Below are 20,244 nucleotides of genomic sequence, written 5' to 3'. Positions count from 1 at the left end.
GGCCTAAGTTTTTGTTGGTTGGCTCATTGTTACTGAATTTTAAGAATTGTTCTATGTATTTGGCATTCAAGTCCTTCAAGAGACATGATTCACCAATACCTTCTCCTAGTCTGACATGTAATCTTCCAAAGTGTTTTAACATTTGGCTTAATACTTGACTGTACTGGGTCTTAGGTCCCATTCATGGATTTTAGATCTTTAGTTGCAGCAGGTGGGATCTAGTTCCTTGACTAGGGATGGAACCCACAGGCCTTCTGCATTCGGAGTAGTCCTAGCCACTGGACCACCACACCAAGTCCCAATGTTGCATGTCTTTTGAAGTGGCAAGTTTTACATTTTTAAGCCAGAATTAAGTGGTTTGGGCAACCTATTGTGCTGCTCTAACATAGTGTCATAAGATTTAAACTCTAGGATTTTCAGTTGGTTCTGGAGGTGGCTCTGCTGGAGAGCAGGAGCCCCCAGGAGGAGCAGGGACACCACCCATTTGCAAAATGATCCTGAGAAAACTTGGGCCACTGTCTTGGACATTTTGGAGACTAAGCAGGATAGAATGGCAGTGTGGAAGTTATCACCTGCTCAGTGAACCCACACACACCCAAGTACTGCCCATCAGTCTCAAAGGACAGCAGGAATCTAGCTTTCCTCCCAGTACAGATTGATGAACCTTGGTCAAGCCAGACCCCTCTGGGTGTCATCAGCGCTGACACCACTGACTGCACAGAACCTCCTAAGGTGGGGCAGGGGGCCCCACCTGGGTGTTGAGAGGTGACCAAGGGCTAGGTACCTTGATCCTTTCAGGGACTCATCCTGGCAGAACAGGTCTAGTTTTAATCTTAAAAAAAAGACAAAAAACTTCACTTCTCTAATACCTCATCACCTATCTCTACATTACAGCCTGACGTGGTACAGCCTGACAAGCCCACATGCCCCAGTGAAGGACTGATGTTAGGGAAGAGTGGCCAATTCCATACTTTGCAGCTGAATTAGGGAGACAATTTTATGTAAAATGGGCAGCACCTGGCTCTACAGGCCATAAATACCCACAAACCCACAGGCATCTCAAATTCCTTGGCATGGAAAATCTCTACCAAGGTCAACTCTTCCATGAAAGGCAGTCAGTTTCTGATCCACCTGTGTAAAGAGCACAGCCAGTCTTATTCTCCAAGTCCCCCGTCAGCCGAGAGCCTTGCTCCCCTGGGCCTGCCTCTACAGCAGACACACACTGCAAAGACGCCACATTTCTTTAAAAAATAATTTATTGGTTTTGGATCACAAAATATAGGGAAGACATAAGGGCGATGCCTGTGACCCCCTGGCTGAAACTTCTCCTCCAGAGACACTTTTTGGGCATTCTCTCACACCCTAACAGCTGCAGAGTATAGTATCCGACCACGTGGGAAGCATGAGCAGACTCCCTTAAGTCATGCGAATCCCTTCCACTAGTCTTCCAGCTCACTTCTGCCAATACTGCAACTGGACTGGTTGTTCCAACTGTTCGTCTCACGAACAAAGAGGCTGCAGACCAGCGATGCCTGCACAGCCCCTGGACCTGCCTACACTGACTAATGCCCCTCGGCTATACCCCGTCTGCCTGTGGCACCTGCATGGCAGCCCCTGGGGGCCCCCACATCCTAGGGTGGCGATGGAGGAAGGGCAGGCCAGGCCAAGCATGAAGAATAAACAGTCAATTTTATTTGGCTCAGACTAGGAATCCGTGAGTCTTGAGGACCTCTGTGAATTTGCCAATTTTCTTCTCGATGTTCTTTTCGGCCTGCTTCCGTAGCCTCTGTGGGGCCAAGATGACAGATAGCGGTCAGTGGCTGCTCCCGGGGACTGTCCTCATCCCAGGGACCCAGTCCCACTCCCCATGCCCACAGTGGGCCTCAGGCAGAGACTTCCAAAGGCCTAACAAACAGGTGAGAGTTGCCAGCTGCCCGGGGATGTGGCGCCCCTCCAGTACCAATCCCACCCTCACCATGAGCTGCTTCTTTTTCCGGTAGTGGATCTTGGCTTTCTCCTTTCGCTTCTCCTCCAGGGTGGCTGTCACTGCCTGGTACTTCCAGCCAACCTCATGAGCCAGGCGCCCTAGGTAGGCAAACTAGAGGGGAGGGAGAAGAAACGAAGCTGTTAGAAAAGGAGGCCAGGGTGACTAGGGGAGGGGCGTTAACATCCTGTCCTAGAGCCTTCCAGCTAGTCAGGGAAGCCATGCTCCCTGTTCCTCCTGGCATCAGCTGAGCCATTGGCGTTTTCGGCACTGCCCGCAGTGGCATCCGCAGACCATCGTGAGAAAAAACCATCATCTGCCAGTCCTAGGGCCCTCAGCGCACCCTCCCAGGAACCCTGAGAATCCCAAGGGTATCACTCAGCAAGATCTGGAGGCTCACCTTGCGAGTAGGCTTCAGACGCACAACCTTGAGGGCAGCAGGAACCACCATTCGCTTTTTCTGTTAGAGAAGGAGAGGGGCTTAGAGACCTGGAGTGAGGGACAGACAGGGAAGAAGGCTGGCTGGGGCAGGCGTCTCAGCAGGTGCTCTTTTCACAGGGATCAAACAATGTAGGTAATTGCAGAACATCACTGACGCCAGCCACAGGGATACTGTCGAGGGCACTGTGTCCTGCTCACCTTGTCATAGGGTGGTGGGATCCCATCAAACACCTTGAGGCGCTCCAGAGCAGCCTGGCCCCGCTTGGTCTTGTGGGGCAGCATGCCTGTGGACAGAGGACAGCAGGCGTGCTGAGTGGGGCACGTGGGGGAGCCGCTGTCCCACCCAGGCAGGCAGACAGGTGGCCTCAGATGGTAGTGCATGTGGCGTCATCTCACGGTTGGGAAACTCGAACACGAGTGGGAGAAGTCTTCATCACTGGCTACCTGCCCCCTCAGCACCTGTGGTCCCTGGGCCCAGCTCACCTCGCACTGTCCGCCAGAAGATGCGGCTGGGGGCTCGGAAGTGGTAGGGGCCACGGGAGGGGTTGGTGTTCATCCGCTTACGGAGAAAGGCCAGGTATTTCACTGGGAAGAAGGGAGAGCGTGTAAGGCCTCATAGTCCCCAGCCAGGTAGTAACTCCTTCCAACGCCAAGACCTCACTTCTGAGGACCTGCTAGGGAACTCAGACTTGCACCTCCCACCACTAAGGGGGCAGTCTGCTTTCCAAGTCTGTGAAGCCTGAGCCCCACACAGGTCCACCCTCCCCAACCCTCCTCCCAGGCCCTAACTCACATTTATTTCTGTAGAAATTGCCAGAAATGTTGATGCCCTCACAGCGCACGACCACAACCTTCCGACCTAGAGGGAATGGAAAATGGAACAATCAAGGAGGGCAAAGGTCAGGAAGCCAGGTGCCCAGTTATTGCCCAGACCCCAGCCCTGCCTAAAACTGGCCCCTGTGCACAAACACACCAGAAGACACCAGAATCTCCTGCCCCAAGTCACAGAGGGCTAACTGGTGGAGCTGGTCTCATGCTACAGTTCAATTTGTTACTCCAACAAAACACGTTTTTTAATTCAGAGCCCCTGACCCAGGAGGGGAGGATGCTGGCAGGTCTCAGAGCGGTGCATGGGGTTGATCTCACAGTCGTGAGACTCAAACGAAAGATGGTGATTTTTGCTCATCACTGACCTGTGAGCTCATGTCTGGTGGGAGCTCCGGGCAGCGGGCAGACTTACCCAGAAGCACCTGCTTGGCCACAATGGCCGCCAGGCGGCCCAGGAGATGGCCTCGGCCATCGAGCACCAGGACCTGTTGGAGACAGGTTGAAGAGCTCAGAAGGGCTCAGAGGCACCCACAACTTTCACTGCCCACCTCAACCAATTTCTCCTCTCCATTAGTTCACTTACCTCCCAGAATGCCTGCTAACCAGATATCAGACCCAAAACTAGAACTTAAGGCTCACTTTAGAGATGGCCAAGAAAGCAAATGACTGACTCAGAATTTCAGCGAGCCGGGTAAGACACAAAATAAACCAATCCCTCACATTTCAGCTGCTTCAAGGGCAGGCATATCGGAATCAACACTGATCACCCAGTTAGAGGAACCGGTAATCTGAACAGAATCTGATCCTGTTCTGATCTCAAAGGTAGCTTTCTAGTTTGAGTATCAAAGCAAACAGGTTCAGAGCCAGTGAAGCTAGGTACGGTAGTCAAAAACCCAAGCTTGCTCTGGTACTGACTAACTCTGCATCCTTCGGCAAGCTTTAATGGCTCAAGTACTAATCTAATCCTTCGTTTCTTTCCAGAAGTTCCAGCTCTTACAAAGTGTATGTTATGTGAACGCAGGGACCCATGTTCAGAGAACTCTACCACTTGCCTGGCTTCAAACTTAATTTTCCCTCCTGAACCATACACTCCATCACATGTTCACCCCTTCCAGAACGACTCCCACCACTCCCTCCCTGTATCAGGAATAGGTTACACAAGGAGTCGGGCAAGAGTCAGTGGTGAGCTTCTACCTTCCTTGAGGGCCTCTAGCTCGTTAAGCAATTACGACTGTCTCAAGGATCTGGAACATTTCATTCAGTCCAGCTGCTAGCACTGGCACCTTTAGACTCCATCTAACCACAAAGCACAGCAATTTGTGCCTGCCCCATATGCAAGAGACCGCCCAACCTACAGCAAAGGTTTCGTGCCAAATTACCGCCAGTTGCAGGGGAACCTTGATGCACACTTTCACGTGGCCGAAGCAACCGGCGCCTGGGCAGGGCGGAAATACCCTCCATTTTGGCCTACCCCCGGCTTCTCACCGTCCCCAGGTGGCGTAGCCGCCTTCAGCGTGCTTTCCCATTGCTGGGGACACACCGGTTTAATTCCGCCAAGATCTAGATAAATGAAGCCTAATTTTAAAATAACTGTTGTGTAGGAAGCCCCGATGACCGCCCCTCGAGGGAAAAATGATGCCGCATTCTTAGCCAGCCCAGAGAACCAAAACTGCCTTATATTCCCGTTTTGGATTTCTCTTACCCCGAAAGCTTTCTGCTTTGCTCAGTTATCGTCCTTAAGTTCCACAGCACACTTACGACAGAAAAGAGGTCCAACCCCGGTCCGGCCTGGACCCCACCCGGCCCCACGCCGCCCCGGCCCGCGCGGAGCCTGTACCTGCCCCTCCGCCATCTTCGGCAGCCGCCTGGGAAAGAAGGAACCCTAGACGCAGGGTTTCTTATCCCTTGAAACAGGGGCGGAAGAAGTGACGCAACACGGCCGCTTTGTGTCTTCTCATTGGCCAGAGTGTCAGGCGCGTGCGCAGAAATTCCCCACTGGGAGGCGGGTCATCTTCTGACTGTCCAATCAGTATCGTTCCCATTGAGCCTAGGCGGCCATGGCTGAGCCGGGCGAGATCACGTGGGGTAGGGGGCGGTGCTCTTCAGCCTACGCTGCAGTATTCTTGAGGGGCTGGTAAGCCTCGCGTGAGTTGCCCGCTGCTTGCTGATGGGTGGGGCCAGGAATTCTGGAGGAGAGGCGGTTACCCCCTGAAGCGATGTCGCGCTGCAGGGCACGTGGTGGCCTGCAGGGGGCCAGGAGGGCTGGCCCTTCAGCGCTCCGCCAAGCCTTAGAGATGTGAATTCCAGTGCCTGTCTGACTTGTGATCTGACTAAATCCCTAGCCGTGTATGGGCTTCAGTGTCCCCACCTGGTAAACAGGTGGAGATAGTCTTCCGCTTGAGAGCTGACGAATGAAAGAATGACTTCTAGATGCCCGAGTGTTCCCCAAAGGAGCTACTCACTTTCTGGATTTTCTGGATAAAGTCTTTGCCTTGAAAGTGTCCCTTGACTGGGATGCCGTCCCCCCACCTCCGCCTCCACACCCCCTTTTCCAAAATCTGGCTTGAGTCCTTCCCTTTAGAGAACCTCCCTGATATCGCTCGGGCAGGCTCAGGTACCGCCTGGGGGATCTTCACAGTGCCTACGCCACCTCCATTAGAGCGTGTGTAATCGGGTACTGGGGCTCTCTGGGGCCGACGTCTTCTCCCGTCTGGACCAGGAATCCTGAGAGGGCGGGGCTGGTTCCGATTCACGTCTGGGTCCCAGCATTGCCCTCTTCTGGCCCTGGGCCCCAGGAGGACTCAGAAAATAGGTATTGAATGAAACATTGTATTAACTGAAAAACCAAACCCGAACCCAGACGGCCCCATACACACACCGTGTCCCATCCACAGACAAACCTGGCCAGAGCTGGTAGAAAATGATGATTTATATACAATTTCCTGGAGACAAGGGCTTTGTACAAAGGGGGGAAGGGAGAGCCGATGGTGGGTGCTGGCGTTGCCTCCATCCCGGGGGAACAGTGACAGGAGCAGTGTGGCCAAGGAAAGGACCAGGTTCTAGCTGACTTCCTCCAAGTTCCGACTCTGTGTCCGCTGGCAGGTGACTGCTCTCTCTCGGCCTCAGTGTTCTCCGCTGTAAAAGGGGATGATAGATGACTCACTGGGCTGTTTGAGGTTCCGTGGACAGAGGAGGGGAAAGTAGGAAGCTCAGGGTACAAGCTCAAGAACAGACTCAATGCTCAAAAACAACTCCATTCACCGTGAGCACTCACTATGTGTTTGGGCATTGCTGTCAAAGAAAACTTAGCGCAATGATGAACATGTTTTAGATCTGTGCTTTCCAAGATAGCCCTTGAGCCCAGCCCCAGTTGAAAACTGGGCATTCCTATTGTGACCAGCGAAACTGAGGAACTTAGTTTTTCATTTCATCTAATTTAAGCTTCAACTAATAGTGTGGTTATTGGGAGCGTGGGAAAACAGGGTATGAAAAGGGACAAGGATAAGAGGACAATTTCTCAATCGAAAATTGTATCTCAAAAACAAAAAGTAGTAAAAAGTACTGTCCAAAACAAATGCTGAAATGAAAAAAATCATTGAATTCAGAAACTGTTCCTTGATCCAATTATTGGAAAACTTCTGTAGGTTTCAAAGAACTTGAGTATAGGAATCTACTTAAGCAACTGTAAGTTTCATGGAATCTTAATATAGATCGAGTATTTCTAATAAAAGTTTCTCATATGAATTGAGATGTGCTGTGAGCATCACATTACACATTGATTGGATTCTGAAAACTTGGTATGGAAACAAGAATGTAAAAATATCTCAATAATTTTTAAAGTATTGATTGCACATTGAGATGACAAGATTTTTGGATACACAGGGTGAAATAACATAAATTCTTTCAGGTAACCTGTTTGTTTTTAAAAGATGCACTGGCACAATGTGGTAAATCAGCTATACTTCAATTAAAAATTAAAAAAAAATATGCAGCTACTAGAAAATTTAAAGTCACATGTGTGGCTTGTATTCTGTTTCCTATGGACAGTAAGTATTGCTCTAGGGGGTTTTTCGTGGTCCTTTCACTTAACCTCCTGACAACTCTAGCGTAAAGGATGATTATGAGTCTCTTGTACAGATAAGGAAACTAAGGCAGAGGAGTGAAAAGCACAGATGCTAGAATCAGAGGGCCCAGAGTCCAGTCTTGGCTGTCACTCAGGAGCTGTGTGACTTTCAGCAAAAGATTTACCTCTCTGAGCCTCGGTTTCCGCCAAAGGGAAATGGGGAAGATAATGGCCACCAGTTTCTCAATTAAGTGAGTTAATTCGTAGAAAGCTTCAGCACAAGGCCGGAGGCACTGAGGCACTCAACAGGTGAGCGATTGCTGCCAAATGTTTCCTTTGGGCGCTTGGGGAACCCACAGGCCCCTCCCTGCCTTTCTCCCTCAGGGTACCACCTACAACCCCAGGTTCCCAGGTTCGCCTCAGGGGCTTCTTGCTTCCCCGGGGTAGGAAGTCCCAGCTTCCCTTCCTTAGGAAGATGTTACCTCAAACATCTTCCAGTGCCATTTTTTTTTTTTTCACCCCACCCCCAGACTGGACAAAGCTGCTAGAATAACCTGAGCTTTTTCATACCTGGAGGGCTTTGCAGAGCCTGTTCCTGGAGGCGGCTCTCTCCTGGCTTGCAGACTCCTATATCCAAATACCTCCCCGCCTGCTGAGCTTCACTGTCTTTCCAGAATGCCTAGTGCCGGACTGTCCCTCCTCCTCCTAGGTTCCGCACTGGGCCAGACCCAGCGTCCTCTGCCCGCGCCCCTCCCCTTCCCTGCTCGCCCCAGACCCCCGACCCCACCACGTCTGTCACTCTCCAGCCCCGTCCCTCCTGACCCCTGACTCTGCCTGTCCCCTCCTCTCCACCCCGTGGTCCTGTCCCGGCCCCTGCTCAGACCCTGTCCTCTCTCCCTGGACCCTCACCCAGCCTCCAGTCTGTCTTCTCAGTCTGTCCCCCTCCATGGTCGCAGAGGGGTTTCCTTACATCCAGAGCTAACCCACTGCTTCCCTGCTCCCACTCTGTCACCCCCTACCCCCATGGCCCCCACATCAACACCAAGTCCAGGGTCCTCCAGTAGCCGCAGGAGCAGAGGATACTGGGGATGGGAGGGGCAGGGTACCGTGTCGCCCATGGAATCCGCCACCTCTGGTCAGCCCCTGGACCCTCTCCACCTGCTCTGCGCACCCCGCTGGCTCACCCTCTCCCCAGGGTAGGGTGTCCTCCGTCTCCTCCTCCACCGGCACAGGCACCAGGCAGCGGCCAGCAGCAGGAGGGCCACCGGCAGCAGCAGCAGCAGCAAGAGGAGCAGAAGAGGGGACTGAGGGGCCGGCAGGGACGTGGCTCCCAAGGCCCCAGGACTCCTTGGGGGCAGCAGAGTGGAGGAGTCTGCCAGGAGAGAGGTCAGGTGACTGAGAAGTAGGGCCAGGCCAGGGAAAGGAAAAAAAGGCCTGCCTGGTGCTGGCTGTGTGACCTGGGGGAAGGGGTGGGGGTAGGCTGTGCACTTCTCTGGGCCTCAGTCACCTCATCCATAAAGTGGGTATAATTATTATACCAACTTCATAAGGTTGTCACAAAGATTAAATGAGGGAATATACAGAAAGTGCTTAGAACAGTGCCTAGCACGTAGTAAGGTTGCATTTCATTGATTTTTTTTTAAGTCACTAATAGGACTTCCCTGGTGGTCCAGTGGTTAAGAGTCCACCTGCCAATGCAGGGGACATGGGTTTCATCCCTGGCTTGGGAAGATTCCACATGCCACAGGGCAACTAAGCCCCTGGGCACAACTGCTTGACCCATGCGATAAAGCCCATGGTCCAAAACAAGAGAAATCACTGCAATGAGAAGCCTGCACGCCAAAACTAGAGAGTACCCCACAACGAGGGCAGCAACGAAAGCCCAGAGCAGCCAAAAATATATTAAAAAAATAGTCACTAATAACTTTTTAAAATTGGTATGCTTGTTTACTTGTTTAACCAGACCCTATAAATTTTTTAAAAAATATTTTAATTTATTATTTACTTGTATTTATTTGTTTATTGACTGGGTGGCATTTGGGATCTTACTTCTCCAGCCAGGGATCAGACTTGTGCTGCTTGCATTGGAAGCTCGGAGTGTTAACCACTGGACTGCCAGGGAAGTCCCAATAATTCTTTATTTCAAATATATCATTTTACTTGTTTTGGCCTTGAAGGCATGAAGGATATTAATTTCCTGACCAGACCAGGGATTGAAACTAGGCCCCCAGCAGTGGAGGGGCAGAGTCCTAATCACTGGACCACCAGGAAATTTCCTGCATTTTATAATTGGACAAACATGTGTCTAGTGCTTACCTATTGATTTATATATTCATTTTCTTCCCCTAGTAGTCTGTGAGCTCCAGGAGGGTGACAGGAGACATTGCCAGAACCTAGTACTTCTTATTGTTGTTGTTTAGTCACTAAGTCATGTCCGAGTCTTTGCAACCCCAAGGACTGTAGCCCACCAGGCGCCTCTATCCATGGGGTTTCCCAAGCAAGAATACCGGAGTGGGTTGCCATTTCCTTCTCCAGGCACCAGGGATCAAACCCCAAATCTCCTGCATCGGCAGGCAGATTCTTTAAGGCTGAGCCATCAGGGAAGCCTAAGTAGTTTAATTTACATAAGTTAAATATCTGAGTGAATGGACAGATAATAGAACAATGAAAGATACACTGTATAAAGCCATGATGGCTCAGGCCCCACTTGAGCTGGCCCCCTTTATTCCCTCTGTACCCTCACTCCACACCTTTTCCCCTTTGCTTACTTGGCCTCAGCCACTCGGGCTCCCTCTTGATTCCTTAAACAGGGAGGCAGGTTTCTGCCTCAGGACCTTTGCACTACCTGTTCCCCTGTTTGCAACTTTTGGTGACTTTCCAGCCGACCACTTCAAGCCATGATTCCACCACCCCGTTTTAACGTGCCTGCATAGGACTCATTACACTCAGACACTTTCCTGTTTATTTATATGTTTACATGTTTATCATGTCTCCCTGATCAGCAGGTTAGCGCCCCATGGACACAAACTTGGTCTTGTTCTGTGCTGTGTCTCCAATGCCAAGCATCAGGGAAATGGTTAGTAAAACTTAGTTGAAAAAGAAAAAAAAAAAAAACTTAGTTGAATGGATGATTAGTGATGCATGTAAATATGAACAGCAAACAGTGGGTAAGTGGTTAAGAATTCACCTTAACATGCAGAGGATGCTGGTTCCATCCCTGGTCAGGGAACTAAGATCTCACACGTCAAGGGACAACTAAGCCTGCACACCAACTGAAAGCCCATGTACTGCAATGAAGACCCAGTGCAGCCACACACACACACACAACTTTTTTTTAAAAAGGAGTACTTCCCTGGTGGTTCGATAGATAAGAATCTGTCCGCTAATGCAGGTTCAGTATATGCTGCAGGGCAACCAAGTCTGTGTGCCAAGACTACTGAAGCCCTCCGGCCTAGAGTCTGTGCTCCCCAACAAGAGAAGCCACCACAATGAGACGCTCACACACCGCAAGGAAGAGGAGCTCCCGCTTGCAGCAACCAGAGGAAGCCTGCGCACAGCAACAAAGACCCAGAGCAGCCAAAAGTAAATAAATAAAATTATTTTTAAAGGGCTCTTTGTGATTGAAATAATTATCTCAAAAATTATAAAACTATGAGAATTAAATTCAATAGCATTACTGGTTGCCAGGGGATAGAGGTGGGAGTTTTGGGATGGGGATCAAGTTACACAAACTCAGGGATTTCCCTGGCAGTCCGGTCCAGTGGTTCAGATTCCTAGCCCCTATTGCAGGAGGCACGGGTCCCATCCCTGGGTGAGGAACTAAGATCCTACAAGCCGTGTGGTACAGCCGGGAAAAAAAAATTTTTTTTTTTCATACGATGCAATCCTAATCCCTAGTACCTCAGAATGTGACCTTATTTGGAGATCAGGTCTTCAAAGATGTGATCAAGTTAAAATGCGATGGTTAGTGGTGGCCCTAATCCAATATGACTGGTGTCCTTATAAGAAGGAGAGATCTAGACACAGAGATACGCATGGGGGAGAGCACCACGAGCATGAAATTGGCCCTCGACAAGCCAAGGGAGACAACCGAAACAGATCCTTCCCTCACAGCCCTCAGAAGGAGCCAGTCCTGCTGACTCCTCAGTTATAAGAGGATGCACTTCTGCACTTTAAATCGCCTGGTTGGTGGTACCTTGTTACAGCAGCTAATACACACTACTTACTACACACACATGCGTGCCTGCAGTTATGCATACATAACTGATAAACTGAATAAACTCTGTGGATTGCACTCATGTCAATTTCTTGTGCTGTAATTAACATTACCAAGCAAAATGTACCACTGGGGAGGCTGGGTAGAGTGTCCAGGACTTTCCTGTACGTTTCCTTGCCCCTTTCTGTGAATCTGTAATTATTCCAATGTAAAAAAGTTTTAAAAATAAACCCACCTATAACATACTAAAAAATAACAAACATTATGAATCCTAAAAAATAAGTTAATTTACCTTTTTTTTTTTTACCTTTTAAAACAGGTCTATAAGAAATTTTACACTCAAACATGTGACTCTCATTCTGTTTCTATGGGATAGAGTTGCCTCAGAGAAACAGGCAAGGCTGGTTAGTCCCTTCTCAGAGACAAGTAAACTGAGGCCCAGAGAGGGATGAGCTTGGGGAAACAGGCCCAAAGTCACACAGCCTATGGGAGCCCTGAGTGGAATGGGTGAGGGACTGTAAAGTGGGAGAAGAGTGGGTGGGGCGGTGGGCTTGGGGGCTGTGGGAGGCTTTACCCGGCTGACACTGCAGTTCCAGGCACCGGGAGAAATTCCGGTGGGTGATCCAGGGCTTCAAGGCCTCCAGCTGCTGGGAAGTGTCCTGCAGGAGGTGGGAGATGTTGGCCTGGACGAAGCGAAGACAGCTGGGAAGGGGCTGAGGGCAGGGGAGGGAGACGTCACCACGGCATCACCCCCAGCGTCACCTCAGGTCAAGGGTGAGGCCTGGGTCTCATGGAGAGTCTGGACCCTTGCTCCCCCTGGTTGCTAGCAACCGGGCCCAGTCAGACCTGGATCAGGAGGGTCCCCTGATTTAGGGTCCCCTCCTTCTCCCTGTTGCTAGGGGTAAGAACCCTTTAGCAACATCCTTCAACAGGGCCTGAGAAATGAGTAGAATTGATGCCTTTGGCCCTTACCCCTAGGTATCCTCCAGTACTTAGAGAAGTGTCACTTCCCACACTGGGCCCCAGCAGGTCTGAGGTTCCAGCTCCACCTCCCTCAGGATGCTCCCAGTCAAGGGGAAACCTCCAGTAAGGCCTAGCAGACCTTTGCTGCCAATCCCTAGGAAAGCAACAGGCTCTCTGCACTTGTCCCCCAAGTTCAGGGCTGACCTGGAAGGCACACGAGGTGACAAAGTGTATCTCGGTGTTGACATCCTCCAGCAGTTTCTCCATCTCCGACCCAGCCACGGTCTTGAGCCGTCCCATCCAGCGCTGGGCCAGGACCAGACGCCAGAACGCCCCGCAGAGCTTGTCCTGGGGGGAGACCACCCAGGCTCTGGGTCCCGCGGGTGGGCGGAGGGGGTTGGGGGCCAGGATTCCTGGGTCCCGAGGGAGGGGGTGGCCTGGTGGGCACACTAGCCTGGCCCCTCAGGGGGCGGTGAATCTTGAATCTCTCCTTCCCACCTCCATCCTGGGCCCCTCCCGTCTGTGACTCACGTCCTGCAGGTTGGAGGCAACAGTGACGGGGTAATCTTGAAGCAGGTACTTGGACTGCGGGAGAAAACGGGGTCAGGCCTGCGCAGACAGGAGGAAACAAACTATGGGGACCGAGAGGGAGGGGGCGGGGACCCAGAGAGAAGGGGACAGGGACCTAGAGAGAAGGGGCGGGGACCTAGAGTGAGGGGGCGGGGATCCAGAGAGAAGGGGCGGGGACCTAGAGTGAGGGGGCGGGGACCCAGAGAGAAGGGGCGGGGACCTAGAGTGAGGGGGCGGGGATCCAGAGAGAAGGGGAAGGGACCTAGAGTGAGGGGGTGGAGACTCAGAGAGAGAGGGCAGGGACCCAGAGTGAGGGGGCGGGGACCCAGAGAGAGGGGGAAGGGATCTAGGGAGGCGGGGACCCAGAAAGAGGGGGCGGGGACCCAGAGTGAGGGGGTGGAGACCCAGAGAGAGCGGGCGGGGACCCAAAGAGAGGGAGAGGGGACCTAGAGGGGGCGGGGACCCAGAAAGAGGGGGCAGAGACCCAGAGAGAGGGGGCGGGGACCCAGAGTGAGGGGGCGGGACAGAGAAGAGGGGCGGAGACCCAGAGAGAAGGGGGTGGGGACCCAGGGAGAGGGGGCGGGGACCCAGAGAGAGCGGGCGGGGACCCAGAGAGAAGGGGGCAGGGACCCAGAGTGAGGGGGCGGGGACCCAGAGAGAAGGGGGCAGAGACCCAGGGTGGGGAGATGGGGACCCAGAGAAAGGGGGACAGAGACCCATAGCGAAGGGGGCAAGGATGGGGGGACGGACGACGGAAGGGAACCCAGAGGGAGGAGGCAGGGGGGCCACAGAAACTCTTGACAGGGGGAAGTCAGACCCAGAGACAGCACCTCAGGCTCGGGTTGGGAACAGGGACGCTCACCAGCTTGCCGATCTTGATGGCAAAGGTGGAGGAGATGGGGCTGTGGCGGAAGGAGCAGTCGGGGGTCCCTTGGAGGCCAGGGCTGAGCAGTAACAGCAGCAGCAGAAGGGAGGTCTGCAGGCGGGGTAGGGCGGGGGCTCCATGGACTCCACACACGCCCCCCTCCGTCGTGGAGGCTGCCCCCGGCAGCCCCCTGTTCTCTCTTCCCTCTTTCCCCTTTCCAGCTTTCCCACTTCTCAGCTCCTCCGCTTGGCTCCTGTGTGCCCACTTCCGACCATCTTTCCCTGTATCTCTCTGCCTCTGGGCACGTGCTAACCAGTTTTCGCCCTCCTCTGCCAGCTCTGTCTCACCTCCCATCTCCGCACCTCAGCCCATCTCTCTCCACTTCTGCTCACCTCTGCCCAGGATTTTCTCGTCTTTGCCCATTCCTCTGTCTTTTCATGCTCATCTCTCCTGTTTTTCCCTAGATCTGAGTCCTATCTTCCCCGTTTGCTCCCACCTCCCTGTTTCTTTCCCCAACCCCTGTCCATCTCGCTTACCTCTGTCCACGTCCCCCTACCTGTGTCAATTTCCCCTACTCATGTCCATCTCCTCATCTCCCCCACCCCTGTCCATCTCCCCACCATGTCCATCTCCCCACCCCTGTCCATCTCCCCCACCACTGTCCATCTCCCCCACCACTGTCCATCTCCCCCACCTCTGTCCGTCTCCCCACCTCTGTCCGTCTCCCCCACCTCTGTCCGTCTTCCTCATCTCTGTCCGTTTCCCCAACCCTGTCCGTCTCCCCCACCTCTGTCCGTTTCCCCCACCTCTGTCCGTCTCCCCACCCCTGTCCGTCTCCCCACCCTGTCCGTCTCCACCACCCCTGTCCATCTCCCCCACCCTGTCCATCTCCCCCACTTCTGTCCGTCTCCCCCACCCCTGTCCATCTCCCCACCCCTGTCCATTTCCCCTACCTCTCACCTCTGTCCATCTGCTCACTTCTGACCACCCCAGCTCTGTCCATCTCCCTCCGAATTCTGTCCATCTCCTCCCACCTCTGTTCATCTCCCCACTCGTGTCTACCCCAACTCTGTCCACCTCCCCTCTCAGCTCTGCCCATCTTGACACTGCCATTCCCCCACCTTAACCCCTAGGGATACGCACAGTTGGGCTCCAGGCTGGCGCCAGCACTATCATTTCTGCCGGGGGCCCTTCATGCCTGTGGCCGGATCTTGGAAGGGACAGAAGAGCGAGTCTCGGACCCCCACACCCCAGCCCCTTCCTTGCCCGCCCCTTCACCTCCCCGCCCCTCCCTCGGTCCTTTGATGTGGCTAAGTTTCCGCCTCCTACTCTATAGGGCTTCCTGCGTGAAGCACAGTTACAGTGAAAACTCCTCATCTCCCCTTCTAAGAACCCCGACGTCCGGTGCCCGCAACTCTGCGCAGGCCAGGGACCCAGGAACCCGACCCCCCGCCGTCTGCGCTCAGCCCCAGGAGGGGGACCCCGGCCCCGCCCTTCGGGGACCCGGAGTCCATTTCTCCTCACGCACCAGGCTTGCCCCAGCTGGGTGTGGAAGGGGCCACGCCGGGTGACAGCCAGAGATCGAAAGTGAAAGGAAATTTTGGGGGGAGAGTGAGCTGGGGTGGATCAGGCTGGTGCACGGGGCGCCACCTGGTGGTGACAGGTGGCAGAAGTCGCCTCAGTGGGCGCTTTAGCGGGACTTAGGCTCAAGGGGTCTGACCTTGGGTTGGTAGCCCGAGTGGGACACAGTGAATGTGGCTCGGGGGCTCCAACGGGAAACTGTCTCCGGCTAGAATTAACGCAGGTCGGGCAAGGAGGAGGTCACCCTGAGCCCTTCACCTTTGCCTTGAAACCCCACCCCCACTCTCCAACCCCCGTCTGCTTCCACAGGGAGTGACAGCTCCATCCTTCCAGATGTTCGGGCCCAAAGCCTTGGAGGGGACCTGAGACTCCGTCTGCCTCTCACTGCCCACTGACAGTCCAGTCCATCAGCAAGTTTGTTGGCTGATCATCAAAGTGTGTTCAGAATCCCACCCATCTCACCCCTGCCACTGCCACCACCACCCACCTGGAAATCATGGTTTCTACTCACCCTACCAGCCTCCCTGCTTCTGTCCTCACTTGCTAGTCTGTTCTCCATGTGCAGCCTGAGGGAGCCTGCGAAGACCCAAGTCCCCTCACCTCCCTCCTCTGCTCCACGCTTCCCCCTTACCCGCGCACCTGCCACACAAGTCCAAGTCCTCACTGTGGCCGAGACAGACCTGGCCTCTCCTCCTGCCTCTCTCCACTCCGGCCACACAGGCCTGAGGCGGGCACATTTCTGCCCCAGGGCCTTTGCACTGGCTGTTCCCTCAGTCGGGAATGCCCTTCCCCCAGATACCCACATGGCTCAACCTGATCTCATTCAGGTCTTTGCTCAAATACACAAGGCAAAGGCTGCAACTACTGAACCCGCCTGCCTCAACTGCTGAAGCCTGTGTGCCAGGAGCTCATGCTCTGCAACAAGAGAAGCCACCGCAATGAGAAGCCCGCGCACGGCAATGAAAAGGAACCCCCGTTCGCCTCAAGTAGAGAAAGCCAGAGCATGGCAGTGAAGACCCAGGGCAACTCCGCAAAAATTTTTTAAAAAATACATAAGGCGAAGCCTTCCCCAACCAACCTTTTTCAAGTTGCAACCACTTCCCAGCACTCCCACTCATCTGAGCTTTGTTTTTTCCCTTGTCACTTATCACCTTCTGACACACCACTGCAGTTTATCTTCTTTATTGTCAGTTGTCCCCATTAGGAGTGCAACTCCAGGAGGGCCACAGTATCTGTTTATCCTGCTGGATCTCCAGCACCTAGAACCATGACTGGCTCACAGAAGGTGCTCCATCAATATCTGTTAAATGAATGAACAAATATGCATTGTTGTCATATACTGGATAGGGCACCTGCTCTTGGGCTCTGTTTCTTGGGTGACAACCTCTAACTCCCTGGAACTTCCAGATAGGCGTGTCTTTGTTATTAAGACGGGCTCCCTGACCACATCTGAGTTTACCCTAATGAGGTGACTCAGGATGGGGGCTGGGCAGCACCAGAAAGACCAGTCACATGACTAGAGGGCTGGAACTTCTCACTTCCAATCTCCAACCTCTCACCTTCAACTTCCAGGGAAGGAGGCAAGAAATTGAGTTCAAATTCTGTCTCCAACTTCACATGGCTTTTCGCTCTTCTCCCTGTCCTCTCCTCTTTTGTCGCTCTTTTTAAATTGTATATTTCTGGTTGCACTGGGTGTTCACTGCTGCACAGGCGTTTCTCTAGCTGCAGAGAGCGGAGGCTACTCTTTAGCTGCCGTGTGTGGGCTGCTCACTGTGGTGGCTTCTCGTTGCGGAGCTCAGGCTCTAGGGCACTTGGGCTTCAGTATTGTGGCACCCGGACTCAGCAGTTGTGGCTTCCGGGCTCCAGAGCACAGGCTCAATAGTTGTGGCGCACGGGATTTGTTGCTCCATGGCACGTAAGACCTTCCTGGACCAGGGATCGAACCTGTGTCCCCTTGGCAGGCGGATTCTTTACCATTGAGCCACCAGGGAAGTCCTCCTCTTTTGTCTCTTATTAAAAAAAAAACTTGTATTTAGATGCAGGGTCTACTTGGATAACCCAGGATATCTTATCTTGAGATCCTTAACTTACTGCCATCTTCATGGATTATTTTCCAAGTAAGATCACATTCAACTCCGGGAGCTGGTAAGGGACAGGGAGGCCCGGTGTGCTGCGATTCATGGGGTCGCAGAGTTGGACACGACAGAGTGACTGAACTGAACTAAACTGAACATCACATTCATAGGTTCCGTGGATGAGGAAGTATTTTGGAGGGGCCACCACTGAAGCCACTAGTTCCCTCAAAGCTGTTTCTCACCTCTGGGCCTTTGCGCATGCGGTTTCCTCCGCCAGGGATGCTCCCTGCCCGCCCCTCACCACACACACACCTTTTCTAATTAGATGCTCGTTGCCCTTCAAGGCTCAGTGCAATCACTATTCATTAGGGAAATACAAATCAGAGCCACAGTGAGATTACCGCCTCACATAACGTTAGGTTGGCTAACAGGTTATGACAGAGAGGGGGAGGTCCTTGGTGGGTCTAGTGGTTAGGATTTGGTGCTTTCACTGCTGGGGCCCAGGTTCAATCCCTGGTCAGGGAACTGAGATCCCACAAGCCAGGCAGTACAGCCAAAATAAATAAATGATTGTTGGAGAGGAGGTTGTGGAGCTTGGTAACTTGGTACAGCCACTATGGAAAAAAGTGAAGGTCCTTCAAAACATAACAAACAGGGACTTCCCTGATGGTCCAGTGAGTGTGGGTTCAATCCCTGATCAGGGAGCTAAGATCCGATATGCCAGGCAGTGCGGCCAAAACAAACAAACAAAAAGATTGTTTTTGTTCTATATACTGAGAAGTAGCTGAGAGTGGATCTTTTGTCCTCACCACAAATAGATGACAGATGTGTTAATTGACTGTGATAATCATTTCACAGTTCATAAAAAAATCACATTGTAGAATTGAACTACTGATATATACAATGTTGAATTGTCAATCATAGTTCCATAAAGCTGGGGAGAAAACTCAATGAGGATGGCAATTGCCTTGTGGAGATTCCTGCCATCTCTCATCTTCACTTCATATACAGACACACACACACTTAAGTTGGGAAAGGTGTCTCCTTTGGGCTCCCAGAGTGCCCCGAGCTGCATATACAGCCATAGTACTTTACCTGTCACCCTATGTCACGTCTGTATGTCTTTTACCTGGAGCTGAGCCTACCTCTCCTCTGTTCACAAACTCTCTATGGCTCCGAAGTGTCCTTGAGACAAATGCCAGCCCCTGCTGACATCTTGATTTTATTTTAAATAATTTTTTTAATTTGATTGCACCGCATCCGAGTTGCAGCATGTGGGATCTAGTTCCCTGACCAGGGACTGAACCCAGTCACCTGGTACCAGGAGCTTGGAGTCTTAGCCACTGGACCACAGGGGAAGTCCTGACATCTTGCGTGGTTTTGGCTCAGTGAGACCCACTGCAGCCTTCTGATCTCTGGAGCTGTAAGATAATAGGTTTGCATTGTTTTATTTAAGCCGCTATCTTGTGGTCACCGTTACAGCACTGACAGGAAGTGAATGTGCCTCTCATCCACTACACGAGCTCACGAGGCTAAGCAAGCTCTGTCCTGTTCATGGCCGTCCCCAGCACCCCACTCACAGCAGGCGCTCAACTGATTTTTGCTGACTGACTAGATGGCTATCTTAACCAGGAGCTCTTGCCTCTTGGCCAGAGATGATTGGACCACTAGTGGACACCTGCCCCAGGCTGGCCAATCAGATTTCTTCTCCTGCGGCTGTGGCATTCATTGTCCTCTGTGGTCTTTGTTGGGGTTACGGAGACCTGCTGTAGTTGGCCTTGACTGATTCAAGCCTCAGGACTAATCGGAAGGTCACTGGGGCAGCCCATAGAATCTGGGAGGAAGCTGTTATCAAACCTCAGAGGAACTACAGCCTTCCAGGGACTTTCCTCCAAGATGTTCCTTGTGTCTTTCCTGTCTAAACATCCAGATTCTGGGAGAGGTGATTTATTCTGCCCAGCTTTAGCCAACTACTGATGGGAGGTTGTCCGTTTTCATTTGCTCCAGGACAAAATCAACCCCTAACAGCATGCGTGCGTACCCATCACAGAATCTACCCAGTGAGTTTGGAACTATTAGCCCCAGTTTACAGATGAGGAAACCAAGGCTCAGAGTGGTTAAGAAGCTTTCCTAAAGTCACATGGGTAGAAGGATTTAGAATAAGTAGACTGACAGATACGAGACCCAAGAGATCACGTGACCCAGAGACTAGACCTGAATACACTTCCTGCTTGCATTCAGGTTCTTAGGACCTAGGCACCCATCTGTGTGTCTTGCCCTATTTTCCATACCTCTGTAGCCTTCCAAAAAATGCCCTTTTATCCTAAGCTAGTGTGAGTGAGTTCCTTGTGTCAAAAAGAATCCTCAAAGAGGATTTCTTCCCTGGTGGTACAGTGGATAGGAATCTGCCTGCCAACGCAGGGGACATGGGTTCAATCCCTGGTCCAGGAAGATTCCATATGCCCCGGAGCAACTAGAGCCTGTGCACCAAACTACTGAGCCCATGAGCCACAGCTGAAGCTCATTTGTGTGCTTGGAGCCTGTGCTCCGCAACGAGAAGCCACCGCAGTGAGAAGCCTGTGCACTATGGCAAAGAATAGCCTTTCCTCACTGCAACCAAAGACCGCCTGCATGTAGAAACTGAAGACCCAGCACAGC

General features: G+C 52.5%; 2 protein-coding genes and 4 non-coding genes across 14 annotated transcripts; all 6 read right to left on the bottom strand.

The window, feature by feature from the left end:
• Positions 1-1,670: 1,670 nt before the first annotated feature.
• RPL13A (ribosomal protein L13a) lies at positions 1,671-5,127 on the bottom strand. Of its 3 annotated transcripts, XM_012190698.3 has the most exons (8): positions 5,091-5,127; positions 3,666-3,738; positions 3,219-3,284; positions 2,909-3,010; positions 2,624-2,709; positions 2,385-2,444; positions 1,976-2,098; positions 1,671-1,786 (listed from the first exon to the last, which is right to left on the bottom strand). In XM_012190698.3, the coding sequence occupies exons 1-8, from the start codon at positions 5,103-5,105 to the stop codon at positions 1,700-1,702; spliced, it is 612 nt and encodes a 203-aa protein (XP_012046088.1). In that variant the 5' UTR covers positions 5,106-5,127; the 3' UTR covers positions 1,671-1,699. The 3 variants fall into 3 exon arrangements, with proteins under 3 accessions (XP_012046088.1, XP_060254146.1, XP_060254145.1); XM_060398163.1 differs by having other exon boundaries at positions 1,671-2,098; positions 4,956-5,127; XM_060398162.1 differs by having other exon boundaries at positions 1,671-2,098.
• Positions 2,219-2,305, bottom strand: LOC114118110 (small nucleolar RNA SNORD35). Its single transcript, XR_003591657.1, has one exon. It is a non-coding gene; the product is annotated as a small nucleolar RNA SNORD35 (small nucleolar RNA).
• LOC114118106 (small nucleolar RNA SNORD34) lies at positions 2,514-2,584 on the bottom strand. Its single transcript, XR_003591654.1, has one exon. It is a non-coding gene; the product is annotated as a small nucleolar RNA SNORD34 (small nucleolar RNA).
• On the bottom strand, positions 2,785-2,869 carry LOC114118174 (small nucleolar RNA Z195/SNORD33/SNORD32 family). The gene has a single exon (XR_003591712.1). It is a non-coding gene; the product is annotated as a small nucleolar RNA Z195/SNORD33/SNORD32 family (small nucleolar RNA).
• On the bottom strand, positions 3,538-3,621 carry LOC114118175 (small nucleolar RNA Z195/SNORD33/SNORD32 family). The gene has a single exon (XR_003591713.1). It is a non-coding gene; the product is annotated as a small nucleolar RNA Z195/SNORD33/SNORD32 family (small nucleolar RNA).
• Positions 5,128-5,987: 860 nt separating the features above from the next.
• Positions 5,988-15,519, bottom strand: FLT3LG (fms related receptor tyrosine kinase 3 ligand). 7 transcript variants are annotated; one of them, XM_042230713.1, is made up of 8 exons: positions 15,260-15,519; positions 15,074-15,140; positions 13,928-14,041; positions 12,994-13,080; positions 12,700-12,843; positions 12,107-12,245; positions 8,501-8,688; positions 6,165-6,388 (listed from the first exon to the last, which is right to left on the bottom strand). In XM_042230713.1, exons 2-8 carry the CDS (start codon positions 15,104-15,106, stop codon positions 6,182-6,184), a joined length of 912 nt encoding a protein of 303 aa, XP_042086647.1. In that variant the 5' UTR covers positions 15,107-15,140; positions 15,260-15,519; the 3' UTR covers positions 6,165-6,181.
• Positions 15,520-20,244: the final 4,725 nt, after the last annotated feature.

Source organism: Ovis aries, chromosome 14 (genome assembly GCF_016772045.2).
Source record: "Ovis aries strain OAR_USU_Benz2616 breed Rambouillet chromosome 14, ARS-UI_Ramb_v3.0, whole genome shotgun sequence".
Lineage (NCBI taxonomy): Eukaryota > Metazoa > Chordata > Mammalia > Artiodactyla > Bovidae > Ovis > Ovis aries.
This window is presented reverse-complemented; position numbering and strand designations above follow the sequence as displayed.